We start from the raw sequence: 26,313 nt of genomic DNA, 5'->3' as shown, positions 1-26,313 counted from the left end.
TCTCTGATTTTGAAATTTGTCCCATTTCTCAATATACCTTACTCATGGACAAATAGTAGAAATTAGTTCATACTGTTTATTGTATACTTACTTTTAGGAACTGACCTTGAAGTGCTGTTTTAGTTTCTCAGCTGCTAAGATAAATACCATACAATGAATTGGCTTAAACAATAGGAATTTACTAGCTCATGCTTTTGAGGCTGGGAGAAGTCCCAAATCGAGGCGTCAGTTAGGCAATGCTTCCTTTTGGAGGACTGTGGTGCTCTGGGGCTTGCAGCAGGTGATCTTTTCTGTCACATGGCAATGTAAATGGTGACGTCTTCTCCTTTCCCCCCTGGGTTCTGTTGACTTCTGGTTTCTTGCTCTTCCTGTGTCCAATTTCTTTTGTATATAAGGATTTCATATTGGATTAAGGACCACCCTCATTCAATTTGGGCCCACCTTAAACTTAGCTAATAACATCTTCAAAGGTCATACTAACAAATAAATTTACATACCAAAGGATTAGGAATTGGACCTGAACAGGCGTTGTGTGGGGGACATGATTCAGTTCCCAATAGGTTTGGGAAGCACATAGGTAACCACGTGACAAGGACAGTAGTGAACTTTTAGTCCATGATGGAGGGTGGAGGAGGTGGGGAGGTAAGGTAGCCCAGGGGGAGGAAGGAAGGGAAGAAAATAGGAACAGAAGGAATGGGGAAGGGAAAAGGAGAAGGGAAAGGAAAGGCAAAGACAGGATAGGGCAAGAGTATAAAGTCTGAGCAAAGAATTTAGCCATGACAAAAAGGGGTGACATCATTTATGTCTACCACTGGCAAACAATCAAGGTTGTAACCAAGGAGGAAGCAAAGGGAAATGTTATTCCCTCCAGTATAATAAGTTAAAGGGTTTTCTCCATTGAAAAATATAAAAATAAGATATCTGGAAACCCCATATAATTTTAGTGAGAATGAAACATTTTAAAGACAAAAATATTCTGACATTTTATCAATCCTCTCATTACCATTTTATCATTTCATCATCTTCCCTGTCACAAAATATCTGCACTAAGACATAATATCACTGAATAAGTTTGTTTTTTAGAATTTGACTAAATGTTGAGACAGGAGATTCTTATTAGTAACAGAGGTCATTTGACAGTGAAGAATACGGGTAAAGAATGCCAGCTCTACCACTTAACTTCTCTGAGACTGTTTCCTTTTTAAAATGAGAGTCATAAAATAAATCCGAGGGTTAGGGAGAAGATCCATTAACTATGATATTACAGGCTGCCATGACTGAATACCCTTCTTTTTCATTCCCTGAGAGCCCACTTTCTCTCCTCAAGAAGCACAGAACCTGAGTAATTTTTTTTTATTATATGTTTTTCATACTAAATATAAAAAGTTTTAAAAAGCCAAATAAGGAACAGATACTCATTATCTTCACTGAAATGTGGATGTCCCTTGATTATTTTCCTCCTGCTAAGTTAGGGACTCTAGATGAAAACCAAAAGTGATTTCTCACACCTGTGGAAAAGATTACAAAGGAAATAGTGACGTTTCTGCTAACTGGTAATAAATACCTATTCTTCTGAAAAAGAAACAGGAGAAATCATTTTAAGACATTCACCTTTTCTCCCTCCCCCTGTTTTAGAAGTAACTTTTTAAATACGTTGAAACTATTCTCTTGTCTTCTCTCTTTTAAAATTCAACATTCTCTCCTCAGTAATTTATAAGCCTTTCTAACAAGCAGGAAACAGTCAACCTGTCTGAAATTGACCTTCTTCCAACTTTTCTTGGGTGTACTTAAGACAAAATCCAGAAGTGATACATAAGAACCGGTTGTCACTGGCAAGTGGCTGATGCCAGGAACTGTTGGACTGGCCCACACAGGACTCCTTGCTGCCATTTTTTTCCACTTCTAAATCATTTTTCACACTGCAACACTTAGTCTTTCTCCAGTCATAGTTCAACTGTCTGTCACTGCTTTACTTTTTCCCTACAAAACAGAAGCGAAATTCTTGCCTTCACAATCAATCTTTGCTGTCTTTACCACTTACTTCTTGTGCCAGTTTGAAACTGTTGTGTACCTCAGAAAAGCCATGTTCTTTAATTCTGTTTCTATACTGCTGTGTGGGATCTTTTTGATTAACTTGTTTCCATGGAGATGTGACCCACCCAATAGTGGGCGGGACCTGTTGATTAGGTGGTTTCTGTGGAGATGCGTCTTTACCCATTCAAGGTGGGGTCATTTACTGGAAGTCCTTTAAGAGGGAACCATTTTTAGAAAAAGCTATGGAGATTACACAGCCGGGGACATTTGGAGATGCAGGAGGAAAGCACCCCTGGGGAAGCTTTAAGAAATGAGAAGCCAGGAGAGAGATCTAGCAGAGTCACCATGTGACTTCCCAGCTGAGAGAGGTGTTCTGGACAGCATCAGTCCTTCTTGAGTGAAGGTAACCTCCTGTTGGTGCCTTAATTTTGCCTTAATTCATGGCCTTAGAACTGTAAACTTTTAATGTAACAAGTTCCCTTTTTAGAAGCTGTTCTGTTTCTGGCATATCGCATTTTGGCAGCTTTAGCAAACCAAAGCACCTCTCATCATCATTGTGCTTGACTTTTTTCTTTCCCTGCCCCACAAACCCCTGCTCCCCCCAATTCAAGCCTAATCATCTTTAGTACGCCCCCAGAACTTTTCTACCCCTTCACCCTCTTGGCTTATCTTTAATCATTCCAAACTCCACATTCTCAGTTCTGCATTCCTTGAGCACCCTGTCAAAAATTTCCCCGCCTCCTTCTCTCACCTTGAAGGTCTCTTTATATCATGTGCTGCTGCTGTCAAATATACTTGTAAGCAAGTCATATCTTCTATTAGCCTATAAGATCCTTAAAGATGAGGAATATTGACCCTCCCATGGAAAACATTCATATTTTGGGTTATGTAAGCTCTTAATAAAATCAAACTTTGTTAAATTAATTAAATTCTTCCTTGGTGATTTTTTTTTTTTTTGGATGGTAGAATAATATGAACATAATACAAAAACAGATGTGTTACATCTTACAAATCATGTCCCATTTCATATAAGAGGCAATGGTGAAATGGCTCTACCTTTGAACATAACCACCTTTAAACATACCAAATGTTCTTTCCCTCTGGATACATCAGCAAATGCTTTCTGAGAGATTAGGAGAAACAGGTAGGGGATTTATATCATATGGCAGGCTGAAGAATGGTTCTCAGAGACATCCACATCATAATCACTAGAACCTGTGAATTTTACCTTATATAGCAAAAGGGACTTTGCCATTACTGTGATTAAATTAAGGATCTTAAGATGGAGGACAGTATCCTGAATGGGCCCTAAATGTAATCATAAACATTCTTATAAGAAGGAGGAAGGAGGAGATTTGACTACTGAAGAGGAAAAGGCAATGTGATTGCAGTGATATGATTTGAAGATAGAGAAGGGACAGTAGACCAAAGAAAACAAGCAGTTTACTAGAACCTAAAAAGGAAAGTATGTGAATTCTACATTCAGAGCCCCAGAAGAAATCGACCCCTCCAACATCATCACTTAGCCCAGTGAAACTGATTTCAGACTTCTGACCTTCAGAACTGTGAAAGAATAAATCTGTGATGTTTTAAGCCACTAAAATTGTGATAATCTGCCATAGCAGTCGTAGGAAACAATAATATACATGGTACATATTTAGCCTCTCTGGGTACTGCATTATCACATGGTATTTCTCAAAGTGAGGTTCCAGACCAGCATCATCATTACTTACCACCTAGGAACTAGTTAGACATGCAGTTCTCTAGGCCTCACCCAGACCTATTGATCAGAAACTCTGGAACAGGCCCAGAAATCTTTGTTTTAACTAACCTTTCAGAGGACTGAGTCACGTTCAAGTCTGAGAACTACCATTTTATCATTTTCCCCTTTGACTTGGTAATTAGCAGGATGCCATACATTTATAAAGGATGAAATAATTTAATAAAATATCACTTATTTGGGACAAATGTTATGAGTACACAGTGTGAAAAAGAGATGCACATCCCTAATACACTACAGCACAAATAGCAAAAAAATAAAAAAAGTCTTCAAAATAACAATACAAGAAGTATTACTAATCTAAAGTCTATTTCATCTGTGCTTAATTGCTTGAACCAATAAAGTGTGACTGCATTTACTGGAGTCAGCTACTAAATAAAATACATATTTTTTTCTTGGCTGGCAAAACAGATTTTCAAGCAAAGAAAGTCACAAATTAGTATTTTTTCTCACAATGCCAATTTCAGGAGTCCAGTCTGTACTGCTATCAATTTCTTGACCTAAGATTACTGCATTGAGTACATAAAGAGAAAACCTCCAATGTTATATTAAGGGTTAGTTTTTAAAAATTCAAATGCATAATACATAATTTAAATGTATGTCAGGGAAAACTTATAAAAGGAAAATAATAGCATTTCTAAAGTGATGTCTAAAAACGCCAATACACGAAACTTTTGCATATTACCACACTATATCTTTTTTGGTGTGCATGGGCAGGCTCCGGGAATCAAACCTAGTCTCTGACATGGCAGGCGAGAACTCTGCCACTGAGCCACCGTTGCCCACCCAAAACCTTTTTTTAAAAGGCTAGATTTCATCCTACCAGCAGTTACTTATTGAATGAATAAATGTCACATCTTGATAAAACATTTTCATGGTCCATACTTAGTTTCAAACAATAACAGACCAGTATGAAGATCTAAATTATACTTTTTTTTTATCTCTATACTTTCATCTAAAGGGCTATGCAAGTTTTGATAAGTAATCTTTAGGACTCCACTTTTCTCAGTGGTAGTGTTCAGTAATGAGAATTTTGCCAGTCTTTCTTGACCACATTCCACGCCTATCAACACTTCTTATACAAAACTCAAATCAACTAGAGGAGTCCATTCTGTGGGATCAAAGAAGCAGGTAACAAAGAAAGGCAAGTAAGAATTTATTTCCCTGCCAAGACAAAAAGAAAAAAAATTCTTTGTACATTAGGTCAATAGGACCCAAATCAAATTGCATCCCACAGCATTTAATAATGTTGTTTTTATATGGTTCTTTTTTCATAATTCAAATGAAATCAAGCTAATTAACAAAGGGCAATTTCCTCAATTTTTTCTACAGCTTCAACCACTATGCTAAAAAAAAAATTGGTGACAGTGGGAGGAGCCATGATCAGGAGGAAAGTGAAAGGTGCTGTTTCTTGCTTCACACTTCAGATACCAATGATGTAAAAAACCAAACAACAGAGCATCACAGTCTAGTTATTACCTCCTCCCGTTTGTATTGAATAGTTGGAAGCAAACATAATTTCTCCGCTAACACTGAACACCACACACCCTGTTAAGAAACTCCACAGTATGATACTGCGTTGTTTATTCTTAAGCCCCTAATAAAGGCTCAGTTATGGAAGGAAATACATGTATTGCTTGGGGGAACAGAACTTACTTACTTGTGCTGTGATTATCAAATGCAGCCTACTATCCAGGTTACTATGAAGACATTTCCTAGAACACTGCCACTAATGGCTTTAAGCAGTATGGGCCTTCTCTGTTCCAGGCATGAAAGGAAAGTGTAATGTGAAACAGATATACTCTGCCCAGTAACTTTCATCAGACTAGGAGGACACCTGTACTATCAAGGAAAGGGAAAATATGCTGATCTTTCAGTTTTGGAACTAAGGATCAGTTTAATGCTCTCTGATTACTCCATTAACATTACAGTAATGGAATCCCTTACACTTCATGGAGCGCCTTTCTGCAACCTCCTAGCAGTGGGGCTCAAGATGTCAGTCAACATAAATGAAATCAGAAAGAAAGATAGATGTTAAAGATTGAGATGGTATAATCTAGGAATGCCTAGAGTGTATAACAATAGTGAAATGTACAATGCACAAATTTTAAAAATGTTTTTGCATGAGGAAGAATAAAGGAATGTCATTATTGCAGGGTGCTGAAAATAGATGGTAATTAATATTTTAAAATGTCACCTTATGTGTGAGACTAAAGCAAAAAATGTGTATTTGTTACAAAATTTATATTTTGACTACAGCATTTCCTCATATAACTTATGTAGATAGTTTGATTGAAAGTTATAAGTACTTGGAATCTCAGGTAGGACATGAGATTTTGTTGGTTTGTCCAGAGTGATGCCCTGATGAATCCCAGTGTGATTTCATCAGTGAGTGGAAAGTATTTGCAAGCCCCCTTTGGGGAATGGTGAGAGCGAGGAGAAATTCAACCTCCCCAAGTCGAATTCTTGATATTCTCACAAGCAGTGTGGACAACCAAAGCTACAGGCTGAGTCCCCAGTCGTAGGGGTTGTTCATATGAAACTTAACCCCACAAAGGATAGGTCAAGTCTACTTAAAATTTAGGCCTAAGAGTCATCCCCAAGAGAGCCTCTTTTGTTGCTCAGATGTGGCCTGTCTCTCCAGCCAAAATGATGAGCAGTCTCACCACCTTCCCCCTCTCTGCGTGGGACACGACTCCCAGGGGTGTGGACCTTCCTGGCAACGTGGGACAGAGATCCTGGAATGAGCTGAGACTCAGCATCAAGGGACTGAGAAAAACCCTAGAATGAGCTGAGAATTAACATCAAGAGATTGAGAGAACCTTCTCAACCAAAGGGGGAAGAGTGAAATGAGACTAAGTGTCAGTGGCTGAGAGATTCCAAACAGAGTCGAGAGGTTATCCTGGAGGTTATTCTTATGCATTAAGTAGATATCACCTTGTTGTTCAAGATGTAGTGGAGAGGCTGCAGGGAACTGCATGAAAATGTAAAGCTGTGTTCCAGTAGCCATGTTTCTTGATGATGATTGAACAATGATACAGCTTTCACAATGAGACTCTGTGAATGCGAAAACCTTGTGTCTGATGCTCCAATTATCTACCATATCAACAAAAGAGTAGAATATATGGAATAAAAATAAATAATAGGGGGAACAAATGTTAAAATAAATTTAGTTTGAAATGGTAGTGGTAAATGAAAGCAAGGGGTAAGGGGTATGGTATGTATAACTTTTTTTTCTCTATCATCATTTTATTTCTTTTTCTGTTGTCTTTTTATTTCTTTTTCTAAATCAATGCAAATGTTCTAAGAAATGATGAATATGCAACTATGTGATGATATTAAGAATTACTGATTATATATGTAGAATGGAATGATATCTTATTGTTTTGTTTGCTTGTTGTTAATTTTTTTTAATTAAAAAAAAAATGTCAGTCAACACAGCTTTACTAACCAGAGCAAACCTGCACGCACGTGCATACGCATACGCACACACAGGGCAAAAACACTAGGAATCCCCAACCAACTACTCAGAACTAATACACTGACATTCTAAGAGGAGACCTGGTTGGATCTACTAATCATATGAAAGGAAGAGTTTAGGCCATCATTAAAACCATTTACCAGCTCAGGGGAAAAAAGTCTTTCTACTTATTTATTTTGTATTGCCAACCCTAAGTACAACATTAATAGGAAACAGGTAACCAGAAATAATGAGAATGTTCAGCTTATCTTCATACTGATTTTAGACAATTTTAAAGTTATTTTCCCCAAAACTTTTAAACAAAATTGTTAAAAAAAAAAAAAAAAAAGGAACAGTAAACTGGCACACTTTCAAATTTCATTATTCAAGTTTTTGTGAACTACTTGCTGAATTCTTAGTAGAATATCAACAATAGGGACTATACATGAGGTATAAGGCCCTGTCTTGAGCAGTTTACAGAATTGGACAGAGATAAACTTGAGATAAAAGCACACAGACAAGACACTCCCTCTTTTAAGTACTGAATATTTATTGTGTAATCATAATAACGATAGTTTCTATATATTGAACACCTACCATGGCTCAGGGACTAAGCTAAGTGTTTTACGTATATTTAATTCAACTTAGCAAAATAAGCACTAAGGTAGAGATTTGCAGGATTGAGGTTACAGGTGTTCAGTGGTGAGGGGTATCCATGAAGAGCCTGGGCTGGTAGGCTTTGGGTAAAAGTGAGCAGTGTTATTCTAAGAAAGGGATGCTTCACACACACACAGGAAACCCCGTGGTGGCCACATACACTGACCTGCCTGGGATAAGAATGTTTGGAGCATTGGAAAGGCATAGAGGATGGGAGAGTTTGATCCGGTTTGCTTTCGTTAGATGTGCTAATCATTAGTGGGAAAACTGGGAACAGCATAGATTCTACGGGAAGCCAGGGCAGAAGCCATGAAAATAAATCAGCTTAACCATCAAAAGAAATGTCTGAAAGGAGTTGACATTTCTGCTAGGAATGACACCTACCTGGAATTTGAAAGTGTGGAAGTTTATGAAGTCAAGGACTGGGTCCACTGGGGAAGGACCAGTGATTTGAATAATCATGTTGCTTGTTGAAGAGTTTGCAACAGTAATGGAGGAATAGTAATGTCAAGGCTCAGCGGTTAGGCTCTGCAGGGTAGAATTAAGGATTTAATTTCACAGCAATTAATACTTGGATTGGGCCAGAGGGAAAGAAACTGAGATGACTCTCCACCATCATCCTTAGTTCTCAACTTCATTTCTTTACCACTTTGAGTATGGGGAGAAAGAAGGGAGGGAAAACAAAGATGACATGGGGAAGAGGCACAGCCCTGAATTAACAACATGCAAGACCCCAGGGTGGGGTCAGGAAAAGGAAAAGGAACTATGCCCGTTCAATACCAACACCGATTTCCTTTAAATGAGGACGTGGCCAAGAACTAAGCCCTCTTGGGCCTTAGGGTCCAATCTCCTTAGGGTAACATTCAAGTCCCTCCCGGTCTCATTTCCAGTTTTATTTCCCAATTCTCTTTTTCATATTATCTTAAATGCACCCCATATTTCCCCAGTTTTCCCACTCTGTACTCTCCACCTAAAAATGTTTCACTACCACCTGTCAATGTCAACCCATTTTCTAGGGTTCAAACTAAATGCTACTTCTCCACGAGGTTTTCTTCAATTTCATCAGCTGGATCCCTTTTCCATACTTGGACTGAATCTGTAGGTATAACCCCTATCAGAAAGCTGCATCTCATAGTACTTATAACTAATCTTTAGCACCCTTGCTAGTTATAAGGTCCTTGAGGGCAGGAATGATGCCTTACTCTTCTCTGTATCTGCCTTGAGCATAGTAGGTGTTTAACAAATGCCAGCTAAATTGAATTAAATTCCTGAGCTATTGATGATTCCAGAGAAAAAGCAGTAATGACTTTAGCACCACAAGGCCAGGGACTTAGACTCCCTTAGCCGTTTCATCCCAGGTACCTAGAACAATGCTTGTCATTGGGCAGATGCTCAACAAGTACCAAAGGAAAGAATGAACCAATGAAGAGATCTGCATTTCCCATCAGTAATGAACAGAAACTCTTGGAAGCAGCTGTAAGTGGAATGCCCTTTAAATAGCAGCTTTTCATCCCCAAAGGCCTTGTGTCCACATTTCCACTCAGCAAGATGCAGAGATTGCTTTATGTGGCAGCTATCAGCTTATCAAAAACCATGATTATTATTTTTTTTAGACACAGTAAAGTGTACAGTCTAAGTGCACAGAAATCTGAATGCATGTCTACGTAAGTATACACTTATGTCACCACAACCCGGATCAAGATACAGAACATTCCCAGTACTCCAACAGGCTCCTTTATGTCCCTTCCCTATAAAATCACCTCTGTACTATAGATTAATTTCACCTGCAAAATTATTAGTTTTATCCCTTTTTTGCTGGTCACTGACAATGGGAACCTAAACTGCTTGAGGATAAGATGGCCATCTTCTCTGTACTTTGTAATAGACATTTCAAGGTGGCTAGTGTCACAACTAGGCTCGTAGTCAATAAATCTTAGGCAGTGACAGCATGGCCCCAGCCAGCCAGGCCTATTCTCATGTGCGTTAATAAAGGAAAAGGGAGTTCAAAAAAACAAAACGAAACGAAGCACACTAAACCATTTGTTCCACCTTGGACAGGAGTATAGCAGGCCCAGACTGTAGCTGTTTCCTGAGCCAGGGTTTCTCTGGAGTCACACAAGGGAGCTATATTCAGAGTGTGAGTTGGACGGATCGGAATGCCTGCTGTTGTGCAAGGCATCACATATTGTCCCAGACAAACCCCGCCCCCCTCAAACACACACAGTGAGAAGCGGGGCCTTTCCTGCAGATAAGGAACACCAGCTTCACAGGCAGAAGTGGGACATCTTATTACTTCCCCCAGGAAGCTGATGTTTTAAGCAAAGAACCTCTGGTTCATTTCATTATTGTTGATGAGGAAAATGTTTTGATGATGATTATTGTACGGAAAGCCCATTGCCCTGAGTTATAACAAAGCTGAATAAGAATAACGTTTTCCTTGTTGAATTCAGGAAATGATTTTTCTTTAAGTGTCAGAGAGGAACCGGATGAGTCAGCTAATGCAGAGTGAAGTGCAGGTACAGATTTTGATACATGAATCAATATTTCATACCAAATTACCTGAACTCTTCTGTGAGTTACGAGTTTTCTATTCCCCATGGAAACAGGAGATGAATACTAATGTAGAACAGTTTTCAGGCACTGCCAACAGCCAAAGGAAGCCTGTAGAATTAGCTTTGTTACAGCATATAAGTGAGGACCTATGTTTTTCAGAGTCAAATTCAGCCCTAAACTTTTGAGAAGTATCAGTCTATCCCTTCAGGGGACTGTCTCATAATGAATGCCATATTAAAATGACATTTGGTAGATTCAGAAATAGAAGTTAGCTTTTTCTTTACTTCTAGAGTTTCTACAAAGGTGAGCTGAAAAGATAAGATTCATAGATTGATAAAGAACCAAGTCCACAGATCCCTGTATAAGTACATAAAAGCATGTATTATTCAGTAAGGTAGCAGTCACCCCTTGTACTTGGGAATTAATACAAGTGCTTCTTTCAGTTTCATGAACTGCTGCTGGGAGACCTGAAATCTTTCTGCCTCACTGCCTAGAGAAGGCTGTTTATGTGAAATGTCATTTTCTCAATATAGAACTGGAACACAAAGAGAAGACAACCTGGAGAAAAGGCTTCTCGATGCTTTTTAGAGAAAATCTTATACAATCAAAATTAAACTATTGGATCTCATTAAACAAAAAGCTATAAACTACAACCTCGATACTGTCTCAATGCATTTATCATCTGAAAAAGTTCTAATTTGTCCTAGGCAATGAATCATTTCACCCATAAGCATATTCCCTAAGCTATATAAAACAATGAGTTGTCCCAACTAGCTTCGTACTGTAAATATTATGTTAATGATTGGCTAGTCACATTTTGGAAAATAAAATACATGATAAAAGGAAAGAAAAAATCGTGTTGCATAATTATATTGGTTTGTGTAAAAAGGAAATTCTATACCCAGTCTGAAAATGTGATGAGACTCAAAAATACTGAGATTGCAGCAAGAGACAGATTCTGGTCTTTGCCAGGGTCCCTTCATTTGGAAGTAGCTGAATAAAGCCAGAATGCTGCTTATTTTGGGCCTTTTGAATATCATCATTAAATTGAACTCTGCAGTCTCAGTATTAATACAGTTTATAAGAGCTTTTGTTTCTTCTGGACAATCCTGATCAGCACATACATCCACAGACTCGGTAATGATAGTGGTCACAAGTAGGCCACGATGGCGAAAATACCCGCATTTAAATCCAGCCTTCCCACTTACTAGCTATGGAACCTCAGAAAAATCACTGGCATGTAAGTCTTGGGTTCTTCATCTATAAGGAGGGGTATATTGTGCAACAGATGACAAATGAATGCTAAGTGATCCCCTAATGCCTGGTACATAGTGAGTGCCCCATACACTCTAGCTGCTGCTATTACTACCATCATCAGTGATTCTCTGAGTAACAGGGTTTCCACACTGGTGGGACTTCAACTGTGAGAGAAGTCTGTAAAAGAACTATCTGGAAAGAAGAATTCCAAGCTATTTCCTCATATAGGCCATCTAAACCTGCTGCGGAAATAGACCTTGAATCTTACTGGAATCATACCAGATACTACAAAAACTCCTTAGAAAGCCTATGCTGGGACTATTCCAGGGCAATGAAATTATATAAAGGAATTCCAGGGAGAAAATTCAGGGATAAGACGGCAAGCACTAGATGAACATGAGAGCTGGGATTTTTGACCAAGCTTCTGTATTTCTTTGCCATGTACATGGAATTCAACTTTTATTTAAAATCTTTTTCTCCTCTTCAAAATTCACAACTTTAGCCCTTTCACAATCCATGTATAACTAAATTTATGCACAGTCATTTCCGTTCTAATTCTTACATCTTACAGTTATTTTTTTAATAGGAAAGAAGGTACTAAATTCATTTTGAAAAAAAATTGACTATCCATATTTCTACTTCTCTAAAAGGAGTCTGTTCATCTTTGCCTGCTACTTTCTTTTTATCTATATATATGATTCTCAAAAACAAATTGCATAAAATAGTTTGCTTATTTCCATGTAAAGTTCTACTGAATGGGTTAATAGAACTGTTAACACTAAAGTTACTACTTTATAGTTAATCTTTTTTAAATGGCTACAAGCTATTTTGTCATTTTAATAACAACAATTTATTAAATGATTCCACAAATATTAGACATTAGGATTGTTTTAAGCACTATTTTAAATTTGTCACGTGTGCATGTGTGTGTATGTATATATATATATATATATGCATATTTTTAAGTTGCAATAAGTAACTTTGAACATATATATTTTTGCTCCCATGTAATTCTTCCCTCAGGACAAATTCATAGGGGTTGAATTACTGGGCCAAAGTATATGAACATATGATTATTACTTATCGCCACATTGCTTTCCAAAGAGGGTATACCAGTATACCATAGTATTAAACAACTTTAAATTCTTCTTTTAATTCTGGGACATGAGTTAAAAGATGTCATTATATGTTAATCCAAATTGTTGATTTCAGAGATAAAGCCATTAAATTCCAGAGAGAGTAAGTGATTTGCTTAAGGTTGCAAAATTAATGGCAAAATTAGATGTCAAACCCAGACTTCCTGACTTCCACTTCAGAGCCCTCACTATATCACATTATTCTTAGATTCTCCCTGGTCTTTGAAAGAATGCCAGCCACAAGCCAACGAAGAAGGAAACTGGAGTGGGCAAATGAAAGGTACCAAAGGAATAAAAAATAAGCTATAGGGTAGATGTAGGTAGAAGGTAAAAAGGAGGCTGTAATAAGGGGAAGCAATGAAGAAGAACCATCTAAAGTCATTCCAGATATTTCTGTTCTAGAAAGTATGTTTATCTATCTGCAAGTGTCAAACATGGCCATGACAAGGGATTTTACTGACTGTGAGGCAGCACACTATTTAAAAGTTGCATGCAAGGGATTATAGTAGACTTAATCATTCACAGTCCCCAGTAGAGCATACCTGGTGATCGGTAATAATTATTATCATGACATACATTTCCAAAGCAGTGTTCGAGGTATTCCTATACAAAAGTTGAGTATAAGCCAGGCCAAGGCATCATCTTCCTATTTTACAGATGAGAAAAATGAGGTTTCATAGAGCAAAGGCCCCATTAAGCACAATTGCAAGTGCCATGGGATAAGTCTCCTAGGGATGAGCCAGGACCCGGCATCATGGGATTGAGAAGCCTTCTTGACCAAAATAGGGAAGAGAGAAATGAGACAAAATAAAGCCTCAGTGGCTGAGAGATTTCAAAGAGAGTTGGGAGGTTATGAAGGTTATTCATACAAAATATATAGACATCCCTTTTTAGTTTATGGTGTTTTGGAGTGGCTGGAGGGAAATTGAGACTGTTGAACTGTGTTCCAATATCCTTGATTCTTGAAGAAAACTGTATAACTATATAGCTCTTACAACTATGTGTCTATGTGATTATGAAAACCTTGTGTCTGATGCTCTTTTTATCCAGGGTATGAGTAAAAATGAGTGACAAATGAGTAAAAAAAACAAGATAAAATAAATAAAATAGGAAATAAAGGGTAAAAATTGGGTAGATTGAAATACTATGGGTCAATGAGAGGGAGGGATAAAGGGTATGGGATATAAGAGTTCTTTTTATTGTTCTTATTTCTTTTACTGGAGTGATGCAAATGTTCTAAAAATGATCATGGTGAAAAATATACAACTATGTGATGATAATGTGAGTCATTGTATAATATGATTGGGCTGTACTTTTGTGGATATTTCTCAATAAAAATATTTTTTTAGAAAAGAAGCATGAAAAAAGAGCACATTATGCCTACATTTTATTCTCTTCTTTTAAAAATTCAACATTATGATATATATATGTTCCAGCCAAATGAAGCATTCTTTGAAAACAAGATTTTTTGATTGCTACCCTAATGATTGTAACAATTCTCTTATTTCTGGATTCTTTGGTGCTATCAGATTTTTCCCACTGTGAATAATATCTCTATGAACAATCCTGTAACTTTTAAAAACCCACAGACCATTATAAACACCTAGGATTTTTACATACTCAGTGAAATAAAATAAAAAAAACATTAACCGAATATTTAAATGAGAAAAAAAAGTGACACGTTCCAAGCAATTTCAAATTTTAAAAATGACAAAAAGAACAAAATATAAAATGCATATACATTGTAGTGGCTGGGCTGCACTATCAAAATAAGCAAGAAGATGTTAGTCCTGTATCCATTTCAGAAATGTTTCAAGTTAACTAATAAGCAAAAGAGGAACAGTGACAGTAGGGAAAGTGCTGGAGCTCCTGTTCGTTGGATTTTGAAAAGCACACCACACACATAATGAAAGACTGTGCCTTAGTTTAGATCAGATCCAGATGGTCTACGGGAAATGGGCAAAATGCTCAGTCTAGCATGTACTCTTCAAACTGCAAGTTGTCACCTGGTGGTTCATCATGATGTCAACAAAATATGCAACCTGCATATTTTAAAAATGTAATAAACTAAACTAAAATAAAAATTATCAGAGTTTATCAGGGAGTGTAGCACCTATGGTAAGGTTGGGCTAATTATTAAAATACTGTCTCAACTTCAGAGGCGGCTGGGACCGCAAACCACACCTCTGTGGGCTCTGTGGAGCAGGAGCCTTACTGACTTCAGCCTCTAGGGGGAGCCTGTAAGGCTGCAAGAGGAAGATGAGACTTGCTCCTTTTTTGGTTTGGTTTCCTGTTCTTACCAGCGTTCTCCTAACAAAATATCTTCACTCCAGCACGGGCAGTTCCTTCCAGTACCAGCAGTTGGCTTCAGTTTGCAGTTTTTCCACATTCCCAGAACCAGCTTCATTGTGCTCCCTAAGACATGGGCTGGTCAGGGTTCCTGCCTCGGAGTTTTTCTTCAACTCGAAGGCTCCTCCTCCTTCAAGCTTCTAGGTTCTGAAAATTCTAACTTCTTCCTTTTGTCTGGAGTCCTTGGAGTGGTAAGTGCCTCCTGCTATCACTGTCTCTGTGAGACCTCAGTATGGTGCTAATCAAAGTGTGATCTGAAGACTAGTTCCAGTTCTGGACATGTTTGTTACAGACCCGCGACAATGCAGGACTTTGCGTCACAATGGTAATGTTACTAAACACACTGCTTAGTTCTGCTGACCGTTTTTCAAAGATAGATGAAAGAAGCAGTGAGCTGATTTACATTCTGGTGCAAACTCCTTATCTCACTGCAGATTGGTAGCAAACAGTCCGTAGATCACTTTTGAGTATGCTTGTCCCCTACTGCTCTCTCAGATCTGGTTAATGATTCTTCACATTATACTCACTCTTAAAATAACTGGTGTAATTTCTGTCTGCTGATGGAACCCTGACTGAAACAAAGATAGATGAAGATATATCTTGAGTAATTTTTATTTAATTATATACATGCATTGTGCAAAATGGATTGTGATATAAAATGTCTCAAGGCCAAAAGTTTAAGATTTTAGTAAAAAATATTTACCTGTCTCCTTGTTGCACATATATCTACACTGCCTTCCTAAGATACTATACTTTTAAAAAATTGATCAAGGAACTAATAGGAAAATATTAAAAGGATCCAACCAAAATAAACTTGATATATGAATGAGAAAAAATTAACATGAGAGATAGAAGAGATAGCTTACTCTATTTTGTAAGACTTGATATGTGGTTTCTTTTAGGGGACCTAGAAAAATGTTTCATTTTTGCATGAATACATTGTGTGCTAGGGCTTTAGAGAACATGAAGTAATTTTGGTTCTTCTTTTACAAAAGTACTCTTTTCTGCCAATTATATTTATGGACAAAGAGTCACTTGTCAGCAATCAGAGACGCAGACTATTGAGTCAGGATTATCTTTGAATTATTTAAATATTTCCTGCTAACCTATTAATATGGAGTAAAGACTTTTGCTTAATTGTTCACCAACATGACTGTTAAGTCAATGCCTTATAGTTTATTTCCATTATCAAAATGAGTGCTATCTATAAAGAGGACTCTAAGCTGAGAAAGGAAAGCCAATTTACATGTGTTAACAGATTAACACATGTACATTTAAGCATTATTGCATACTGTAGATGAGACCCATATCTTATTTGTCAACATGAAACTACAGAAAATATTTTGTTGATTTCATATAAAAGGACATACACACACCTTACATGGTGTCTGAAAATATATGGCCATTTATTTCATTATTTATCACAGAACTATTCATGTATAAAGCAGTCAAGTATTTTATTATCCAAACTGTGTCACCTTTAGAATACAAGGGAGATAGTAACTGCCTGGGACCCTAGCACACTCATTTTGGAAGTCAACCTCAAAGATACATTTACATATTAACTATAGGCAATATGACATAATTGAGATTAAGACAAATAACCTTATTTCCTTTTATTTGTAGATACCCTGCAAATGAAAACATAATTTCTATGTCACATAGGGTTTTATGCCATGATGTAACCTTTAACTTTGCTCGGAATAGCTGGAATATTTATAAAGTATATGTGGCAGCCATGAGAATGTACCATTTCCACTGCTGGGAATTTAATTCATTGGGGATCCCGGCTGCAGCCCAGGCCTGGCTGTCCACAGGCTGCTCCCAGCCAGTGACTGAGCACAACGGGAATGGAAAGCAGAGGCCAGTTTCTGGGAAACCTCCAGTTTCTGAAGGCAACTGTGGCTTCAGGACTCCTGAAGGCCTTACTGAATTTTCCTTAGAAAGGCCCAGCAGTCTAATAGCTGCATCCAACCTTCCTTCCTCCCTTCCCTCTCTTCTTTACTCAGAGTCAGGTTTACATTATGGTCTGACCACTCTGCCAGCCTCCCTCCAGCTCTCTCCCAGTTTTCTCTTACGGGTTATCCCCTGATCAATTTCTTGCATGTTTAATCACTTCTTGGCATCTGCTTCTCAGAGGACTCCAGACTAAAAGCAGGGCAAATATTTATTGGCATAAACCTAGTTTATATGTGTTTTAAAACTTTCAACTGCCCTATTTCTAAAGATAAAAATATATTTAAAGTGAGAGTACTTAAATAATATTTATACATTGGAAAATCAACAGTGACTTGGTAAACCCAGTGAAATGTATATAGTCTCTCCAATGGAATCGAGCCAATTATAATTGGAAATGTTAACAGAACTTAATAAAGCTTCAATGTATGTCAATATAGCAGAGAAAACCAAACTGTTTTTAAACTAGAGATTGGTGCTTTGATGCTCATCTAAAAAATGAGGTGTTTAAATGATATGCATAATAACTTTTACATGGAAAACACTATGATTTTTTAAATTAATTTATTATTTTTAAAGATTATTAATCCACTGTTTGTGGATGCATGGTCCTTTGCACAGAGTAGGCATGTGTAATTATTTTTTAAAATGAATCAAAGAATTACAAAGGCATTTAAAGTCATTTTAACCATTCTAAAATTGAGTGGTCTCAGGTTCAGTTGACCTAAAGGCAGATGAAAACTGGACAGTATAAGCGACCCAGGCATTTTTCCTAATATCCAGTGTAGTAATCCACATTTTTTGAGTTTGGGAGGAAGAAGCAGCTATGGCCTTTCACCTCTTAAAATTGATACATTATCCTCATATTATATGAGAATTTTCGTACTTACTTTTTGGAAAAAATTGAATGCAAATACATTTTCATGCTGTATTGATGGAAACGTTTCTTACTTTAAAACATCTAGGGTATTCTGAAAATTTGAGTTGCCTTGTTCTGATTATTTCTGATGCTGCCATTATAATAAGATTTTTCTTGGTTTAGATAGGCAAATATATTGCCCATTCCAAGAAAATTAATAGAAATATATTTTAAATATCCTTTAACGTATTTAATAGTTCATAAATAAGAACAACATACTTAGTTGGGTCAAATTTGTGAACTTAACCAAAGAAGGAAGTTATTTGGAAATCATGTTGAGGTTAGCCCAAACCAGTGAAGTGGTGAAAGTACTGGATAAGAGGGAGTGGTGTGTCTGTTCATTTCAGTTTCAGCCCTTGAGATAAACTAAATCTGTGACCTTTAGAAGGCCACCCAATGTCTCTGGATAAAAAAGGTGATCATGTTCTTTCCAGCTGCTTGGTCACATGGGTTCTGTTTTTCTCTCACTGCATGTTTCTACCAAACGTTATGACTAAGATGAAACCAGATGGCTCACCTAAAACTGAGAGCTTCTTAAATAGCATTGAAGGAATAAAACACAAATAAATATTAGTTCAACAAGAAGAAGAATGTCCAGTTCTTTCTCATGTTTTAAACGTTAGTTATAAGTAGAGGCAACTGAAAAGGAACCAGTATGTAGCTCGTGCAGTTAAAGGAAAATCAATTGCTAAGCAAACACTGTACTAACAGGCCTTATCCAGGGCCTGGTGGATGAAAACTATTCTCATTCTGTTCAGTTTGCTTAGAGACAGAGTCAATCACAAAGTGATCCCTGTTCTGATGACAGATGACCAGCTTGCCATAAATGAGACCACATATGCAGGTCTTTGGGAAAGGGCAAAAGAAGAAAAGAGCTCTGGCTTTCTCTGGCTTTCCTTGCTCACCATTAAGTCCTTCACTAATGGAACCAGACATGAATTCCAAACCATGAACTCAGTAGTAATTCAACATTCCCACATAGGAGACCTCTCCTATATCAGCTGAAACTCCATTCAGATCTGTTTCCTCAAGCAAGGTAATGGCAAGTTGTAAGCATAAAGGTTCTACAGCCATTCTTTCCATTTTTCCCCAGATAAGTAAATTTCATAACTAGAATAGCAGAGTTCCAAAACTAAGCCATTTATACCACATTTATTTTCCCCCATTGTGAATTTCTTCATACTTAGAAACCCTACAGAATGACATCCTTTTAAATGTATTCAAATAGTCTCTGGGCCATATGATCTTATTAAGTGAAAAATAAATACAGTTATCAAAGGAAAGGGCAACATGTAAAAATAAAATTTTCCCTAAGAAAATAAGGTATTGGGTAGCAAGCACTGCTTATAATAGAATTTGCCACAGGGAGACAATATTGTATAATTCACACCTTAAAAATGTATTTACATTTTCAACTTAATTTTTACAATAAAATTTACTAGATTTACAATACCTTGTTTTGGAAATTTGTTTATAATAAATAAACATTACATTTACATCACTTTAGAGGCTTATACCATAGAATAACTTTTAAAATAACTTCCAATTTTCTACCAAATCATTATTGTTACTATGCACATGACTATGAGAATATAATATTTCATGAATCTTGAATTTAAGCAGCCTAACCTGTCTGGAATAGCATTTAAATGCCAGGTCAAAGAGAGCGACGGCGACAAAGAATTACTTTCACACATTAAAGTGCCTCTATTACATGCAAGATATAGCAAGGCAGCAGCAGAAGGAAAGTCTATGAAAGGAAATGAATTTTCCACCAGCAGTTGGCACTTCCCTCTTAATAACTATGTAAGATACTAAAATAGTAATTTCTCCTGGTGACAACTGCAGCAGTAACCCACATTGTGACATCTGATTTTTTTACAAGTTGTATGATGTGGAAACTCTATCTAAATTCTTTGAAAGTCGTAGACGGATTTTATAAGGCTCCTAATGCCCATTCGTAATAAGTAACCAACTAGAGTGGGCATGGGACTTAGCAACATCTATCATATGAAAAACAAAATGCTGTCAAAAGCTTTTTAGGTATATCCCTAAAAAATCATTTACTATAAGGAATAAATTACAAATATTGTTTTAAATAAAATAAAATATGCAAATAATTCTTAAGAAGCCTGTTACAGTTGTTAAAAAATATTACTACTGTCACACACATAAAAAATAAGATACAGGCTAACAGTTACATAAAGAATTATATAAAACAACTTGACAGATCCTACCTTTTTCAGGTACCGTATTCCATAGGTAAATATATAAAGGGAAAATGAAAATCTCCACCTGCAGAAGGTTAAAAAAAAAATTCCATGACATTCAGTTTATATATTACATGTATTATGAAATATTTGAGGGGAAAAAAGTCTACTAGATTTGTCCCCCAACAAGTATTAAAGCTTGAGCGTTTTCAGTGCTAGCTGAACACATACATATGTAGACGTACATGTTTCTGCAATGTTCTGAACATTAATAACTAAACTTATAGCATGAATTTTTCTTCATCCAGTTACCATGTTTGCCCTTTCTCTCATCTTTTCTTTCTCCAACATGTAAATTTCCTCTTGCTAACCACTCATGAAGGAATATGATTCAACAATATGAAGGTATATGTAAGAGAGTTTTGAATTCTTTCTCTGATTCAGATTTAATGACTTAATTTTATATTTGTTTTTAAAATACCAGTAATGTCAACAAGCCTCAATATTGTGATATCAGGTCTTCTTTGTCTTTTAAGAATATTTATTAACATTTTTGTAGATGTTGCTAAAAGATGGCATAAAGAATCGAAATCACTCATCTGATAAAGAATTGTAAATGACAACCTTATACCATTCTACACTGTGGGTCTAGCTATTAGACCTTGACTTTTCTTTTTAATTAGAGAAGTTGTAGGTTTACAGAACAATGAAGCATTAAACACTGTATTCCCATGGAACTATTACTAATATCTTGCATTTGTGTGGAACATTTTTTAAAGTTGATGAAAGTACATTTCTATAATTATATTATTTCCTATAGTCCATGGTTTAATACCATGGTCTGTATAGTGCATTTCCATGAATTTAAAAAAAATCATATTGTAATATGCAACCTAACATTTCCCCCTTTTAACCACATTCAGATACATATTTCAGTGCTGGGAATAAGATCAATAATGTTGTGTTACCATCAACACCATTCATTACCAAAACATTTCCATCATTCTAAATTGAACCCTGTTAAGCCATAATTCCCTATTCCCTATACCTACCCCATCCCCTGGTAACTTATATTGTAGATTCTGACTCTATAAATTTGCTCATTTTAATTATTTTATATCAGTATGATCATATAATATTTGCCCTTTTGTGTCTGGCTTACTTCACACAACATGATGTCTTCAAGGTTCATCCATGTTGTCACATGGATCATAAATCCATTTCTTTTGATGGCTAAATAACATTTCATTGGGTGTATATACCATATTTTGTTTATCCATTCATTGGTTGATGGATTCATGGATTGCTTCCATCTTTTTGCAATTGTGAAAATGCTACCATGAACTACAGTGTGTGCAATTATCTGTTTGAGTTCTTGTTTTCAATTCTTTTGGGTATATACTTAGAAGTGTGGTCACCATGACATATAGTAATTCTACATATAACTTTCTGAGTATGTAAGAGCCAAACTCTTCCACAGCAGCTGCACTATTTTATATTCCCACCATCAATTAATGAATGTTCCTATTTCTCCCTGCATCTTCTCCAAAATTTGTAAATTTCTGTTGTGCTTTTTTTCAATAATAGCCATTCTAAGGGAGGAAATGGTACCTCATTGTGGTTTTGATTTGCATTTCCCTGATGGCTAATGATGTTGAGTATCTTTACATGCACTTTCTGGCAATTTGCATATCTTCTTTATAGAGATGTCTATCCAAATCCTTTGTCTATTTTTAAAATTGGTTAGTTTGCCTTTTTGTTGGTGAGTTGAAGGATTTTTAAAAATATATTCTGGATATTTAAACCTTACCAGATATGTGGTTCCCAAATATTTCCTCCCCTTATATTGGCTGTCATTTAACTTTCATGATAAAGCCCTATGAGACACAAAATTTTTTAATTTTGATGAGGTCCCATTTATCTATTTTTGTTTTGATTGGTTGTCAAGTCTAAGAAGCCACTGCCTGATACAAGGTCCTGAAGATGCCTCCCTACATTCTCTTCTAGAAGTTTAAGAGTTCTGGTTCATATATTTAGGTATTTGCCGGTTTGAAACTGTTGTGTACCCCAGAAAAGCCACGCTTGTTAATCTTCATTCAATATTACTAGGGTGGGAGCTTCTTTATTGTTTCCATGGAGATGTGACTCACCCAATTGTGGGTGGTAAGTTTTGATCGGATGGCTTCCATGGAGATGTGTCTCCAACCATGCATAGTAGGGATGCTTACTGGAGCCCTTTAAGAGGAAACCATTTTGGAAAAAGCTATAGGACCAACAGAGCCCACACAAACAGAGATGTTTAGAGATGTGGAAGGAAAGCAACTGGGAGAAGCCTTATGAAAAGAGGAGAGACAGCTAGCAAACGTCACCACTTGCCTTACAAACTGAGAGAGGTGTCTAGAACCCAAAGACCGCAGCAGACACTAGCCACATGACTTCCTAGCTGCTAGAGCTGTTCTGGATGGCATCAGCCTTTCTTGAGTGAAGGTAACCTCCTCTTAGTATCTTAATTTGGACATTTTAACAGCCTTAAAATTGTAACTTGCAACTTATTAAATTCCCTTTCTAAAATCTGTTCCATTTCTGGTATATCGCATTCCAGCACCTTAAAACACTTAAAGTCTTTGATCCTTTTCTTCTCTTTAATCCTTTTTGAGTTGGTTTTTATATATGGTGTGAGACAGGTATCCTCCTTCATTCTCTTGCAATTGGAGATTCGTTTCCCACACCATTTTTTGAAAAGAACATTCTTTCCCAGTTGAGAGGTCTTTGCTCTCTTGTCAAAAATTATTTGGCCATAAATGTGAGTGTTGATTTCTGAACTCTCAATTTGATTCCATTGGTCTGTATGTCTGTCCTTCTGTCAGTACCATGTGGTTTTGACTATTGTAGCTTTGTAATAAGTTTTAAGATCAGGAAGTGTGAGTCCTCCAGCTTTCTTCTTCTTTCTCAAAATGTTTGGCTATTCAGGTCCCCTTACTCTTCCACATAAATTTGATGACTGGCTTTTTCATTTCTGCATAGAAGGTTGTTGGAATTTTGATTGGGATTGTATTGAATTCATAAATCACTTTAGGTAGAATTGACATCTTAACAATATTTAGTTTCCAATCCAAGAATACAGAATGTCCTTCCATGTATTTAGGTTGTCTTTCATTCCTTTAAGCAATGTTTTGTCGTTTCCTGTGTACAAATGATTTACATCCTTGCCTAGATTTATTCTTAGAATGTTGATTCTTATAGTTGCTATCGTAAATAGAAGTTTTTCTGGACATCTTCCAGCTGCCCATTGTTTGTGTATAGAAACACTACTGATTTGGGGTTGTTGATCTTGTACCCTGCCACTCTGCTGAATTAATGTATTAGCACTAGGAGCTTTGTTGGGGATTTTTCAGGATTTTCTGTATATAGGATCACGTCATCTACAAATAGGGGAAGTTTTACTTCCTCCTTTCCAAATTGGATATCTTTTATCTCTACCTCTTCCCTTAATGGCTCTGGCAAGAAGTTCCAGCACAATCTTGAACAACAGAGGTAACAGTGGACATCCTTGTCTTATGCCTAATCTCAGAGAGAAAATCTTCTGTCTCACCAATAAGTGCAACGTAAGCTGCACCCTTTTCATATATGCCCTTTATCATGTTGAGGAAGTTTCTTTCTATTCCTAGCATTCTAAGTGTTTTGATTATCAAGAAGGGATGCTGGATTTTTTCAAATGCCTTTTCTGCATTAATATGACCATGTTTTGTTTTTTTTTTCCTTCATTCTGTTAATATGATGTATTACATTAATCGATTTTCTTTATTTATGTTGAACCTCACTTGTAGACCTCAGATAAACCCACTTGATCTTGATGCATAGCTCTTTTCATGTGCTATTGGATTTGTTTTGCTACTATCTTCTTGAGGATTTTTTCAACTGTATTCATAAGAAAATTGGTCTACAATTTTCTTTTTTGTGATATCTCTATCTGGCTTCGGTATGAACATGATGTTGGCCTCACAGAATGAACTAGGGAGTGACCCCTCCTCTTCAATCATTTAGAAGAGTTTAAGCAAGATAGCTGTTATGTCTTCTTGAATGTTTGGTAAAATTCCTGTGAAGTCATCTGGTCCTGGCCTTTTCTTTCTTGGGAGGTTTTGGATTACTGATTCAATCTCTTTGGTTTATTGGGCTCTTCTATTTCTTCTAGAGTCAGTGTAGGTAGTTCATTTGTTTCCAGGAATTTGTCCATTTCATCTAGATTACCTAATTTTTTGATGTACAGTTGTTCATAGTATCCTCCAATATGCCTTTTATATTTCAATGGATCCAGTAATAATGACTGCCTTCTCATCTCTAATTTTAGTCCTTTATGTCTTGTCTTTTTATCACTATCAGCCTGGCTAATGGTTTGTCAATTTTATTTCAAATAACCAACTTCTGGTTTTGCTTATTCCCTCTATTGCTTTTTGGTTCTCTGTTTCATTTAACTTCACTCTAATCTTTGTCATTCCCTTCCTCTGCTTTCTTTAGGTTTATTTTGCTTTTCTTTTTCTAGTCCTTCCAGTTTTGAGGTTAAGTCTCTGATTTGAAATCTTTCTTCTTTTATAACAAATCAATTCGAGCTATAAATTTTCCCGACAGCACTGCCTTTGCTTTGTCTCATAAGTTTTGGTATGTTGTATTTTCATTTTCATATGCCTGAAGATATTTCCTGATTTCCTCACTAACCTACTGGTTGTTTAAGAATACATTATTTAGCTTCCGTAAAGATAGTGGAATAGGATAGGTTGAGTTCACCCCTGCTCCAAGGAAGAGCTAAAGAAGTGACAGAAAAAAAACCAGGACAGCAAATCCAGGGTAAAAGTGACCTAGGGGAGTCTTCTACACCACATAGGGAAGCCCTGGTTGCAAAAGCTGAGGAATTGAGATGCAGAGATTAGAAGACCATCCAGCTAGTACAAAATGCCCAGTGCGGCACTTTCCAAATGAAAGCCCTCAGAAGCGCACAGACAGGGAGAACAGGATTAGGAAGGAACCCAAGCTGCATTCCTTGAATGTGCCACACCCATGCACGCCAATGCCAATGCCCCACTCCTGCAACCGGTAATGCTCCCCATGCCTCACGTACCCGAACCCTACCTCGGCCCCTCCCCCATATCCTAGGCACCTGAGCACTACCCCATGGCACTCCAAGCGCTCTCGCCCCAACCACCCACACCTGTGCATTCCCACCCACACCCCTGCCCTGCACACATGCACACTCCCACCTGGCCCCACTCACCTCTCCCATACACACGCATACTCTCACACAGCCACCCCACCCCAGGACCCATGCCTCTCTTCCTCCACTCCCCCTACCCACTCCCTGCAGACACTCATCCATGCTTCTGTGCCATACCCACCCCCAGCCACCCAGTTGCCCAACCCTGTCCAGCCCCTATTGAGCTCTGCGGAGGCAAACATAAACAACTCGCTCTGCTGAGACCTGCACACATGCACACCTGCATCTAGCCAGCCCTGGCACACATGCATCTGTGTACCATGATCTCTAACCCTGCACCCTGTTGACCTAGCCCCACACAAACACCCACCACTGCCCTGCCTCCCAGCTTTGTGCAACCGCTCACCCACATTGCCAGGCCACACCCATCCCTATCCCATGCCAATGTTCAACCCTACCCCAATCCCCCTGTGCTCTGCGTACACACACACCTGGGCCCTGCCCCAACAGATATGCACGTGTGCATACTACTGACTGCCCCAGCCCCTATGCATCCATGCCCTTACCTCTCAACCCCTGCAACCCACTACCCCGAACTGGTCTCCAGCACTGCTGACACACACCAGTGCCCCACCTCCCAGATATGCACACATGCATACTCACATCCTGCCACTTTGGCACCCACATCGAACCCTGAACCCTGCCCCCCTGCCCTGCACATGTGCCACATGTGCGCAACCTCGCCTCAGGACCCCCCCAGCCCCGTGCATAAGCACATGCTTCCCTGGCCCCCTGG

The 26,313-nt window shown here is 37.6% G+C and overlaps 1 protein-coding gene and 1 long non-coding RNA gene across 4 annotated transcripts in view; both read right to left on the bottom strand.

The window, feature by feature from the left end:
• CERS6 (ceramide synthase 6) overlaps positions 1–26,313 on the bottom strand; it is a 389,110-nt gene that overhangs the window by 161,564 nt on the left and 201,233 nt on the right. For all 3 annotated transcript variants that reach the window (XM_077154067.1, XM_077154069.1, XM_077154068.1), the window contains exon 4: positions 20,339–20,396. In XM_077154067.1, the coding sequence (XP_077010182.1) occupies positions 20,339–20,396 (58 nt within the window). The remainder of the gene's footprint in view (positions 1–20,338; positions 20,397–26,313) is intronic.
• On the bottom strand, positions 1,340–20,323 carry LOC143677722 (uncharacterized). Its single transcript, XR_013172834.1, has 2 exons — positions 3,119–20,323; positions 1,340–1,508 (listed from the first exon to the last, which is right to left on the bottom strand). It is a non-coding gene; the product is annotated as an uncharacterized LOC143677722 (long non-coding RNA).

The sequence above is a fragment of the Tamandua tetradactyla genome, chromosome 3 (genome assembly GCF_023851605.1).
Source record: "Tamandua tetradactyla isolate mTamTet1 chromosome 3, mTamTet1.pri, whole genome shotgun sequence".
Classification (NCBI taxonomy): domain Eukaryota; kingdom Metazoa; phylum Chordata; class Mammalia; order Pilosa; family Myrmecophagidae; genus Tamandua; species Tamandua tetradactyla.
This window is presented reverse-complemented; position numbering and strand designations above follow the sequence as displayed.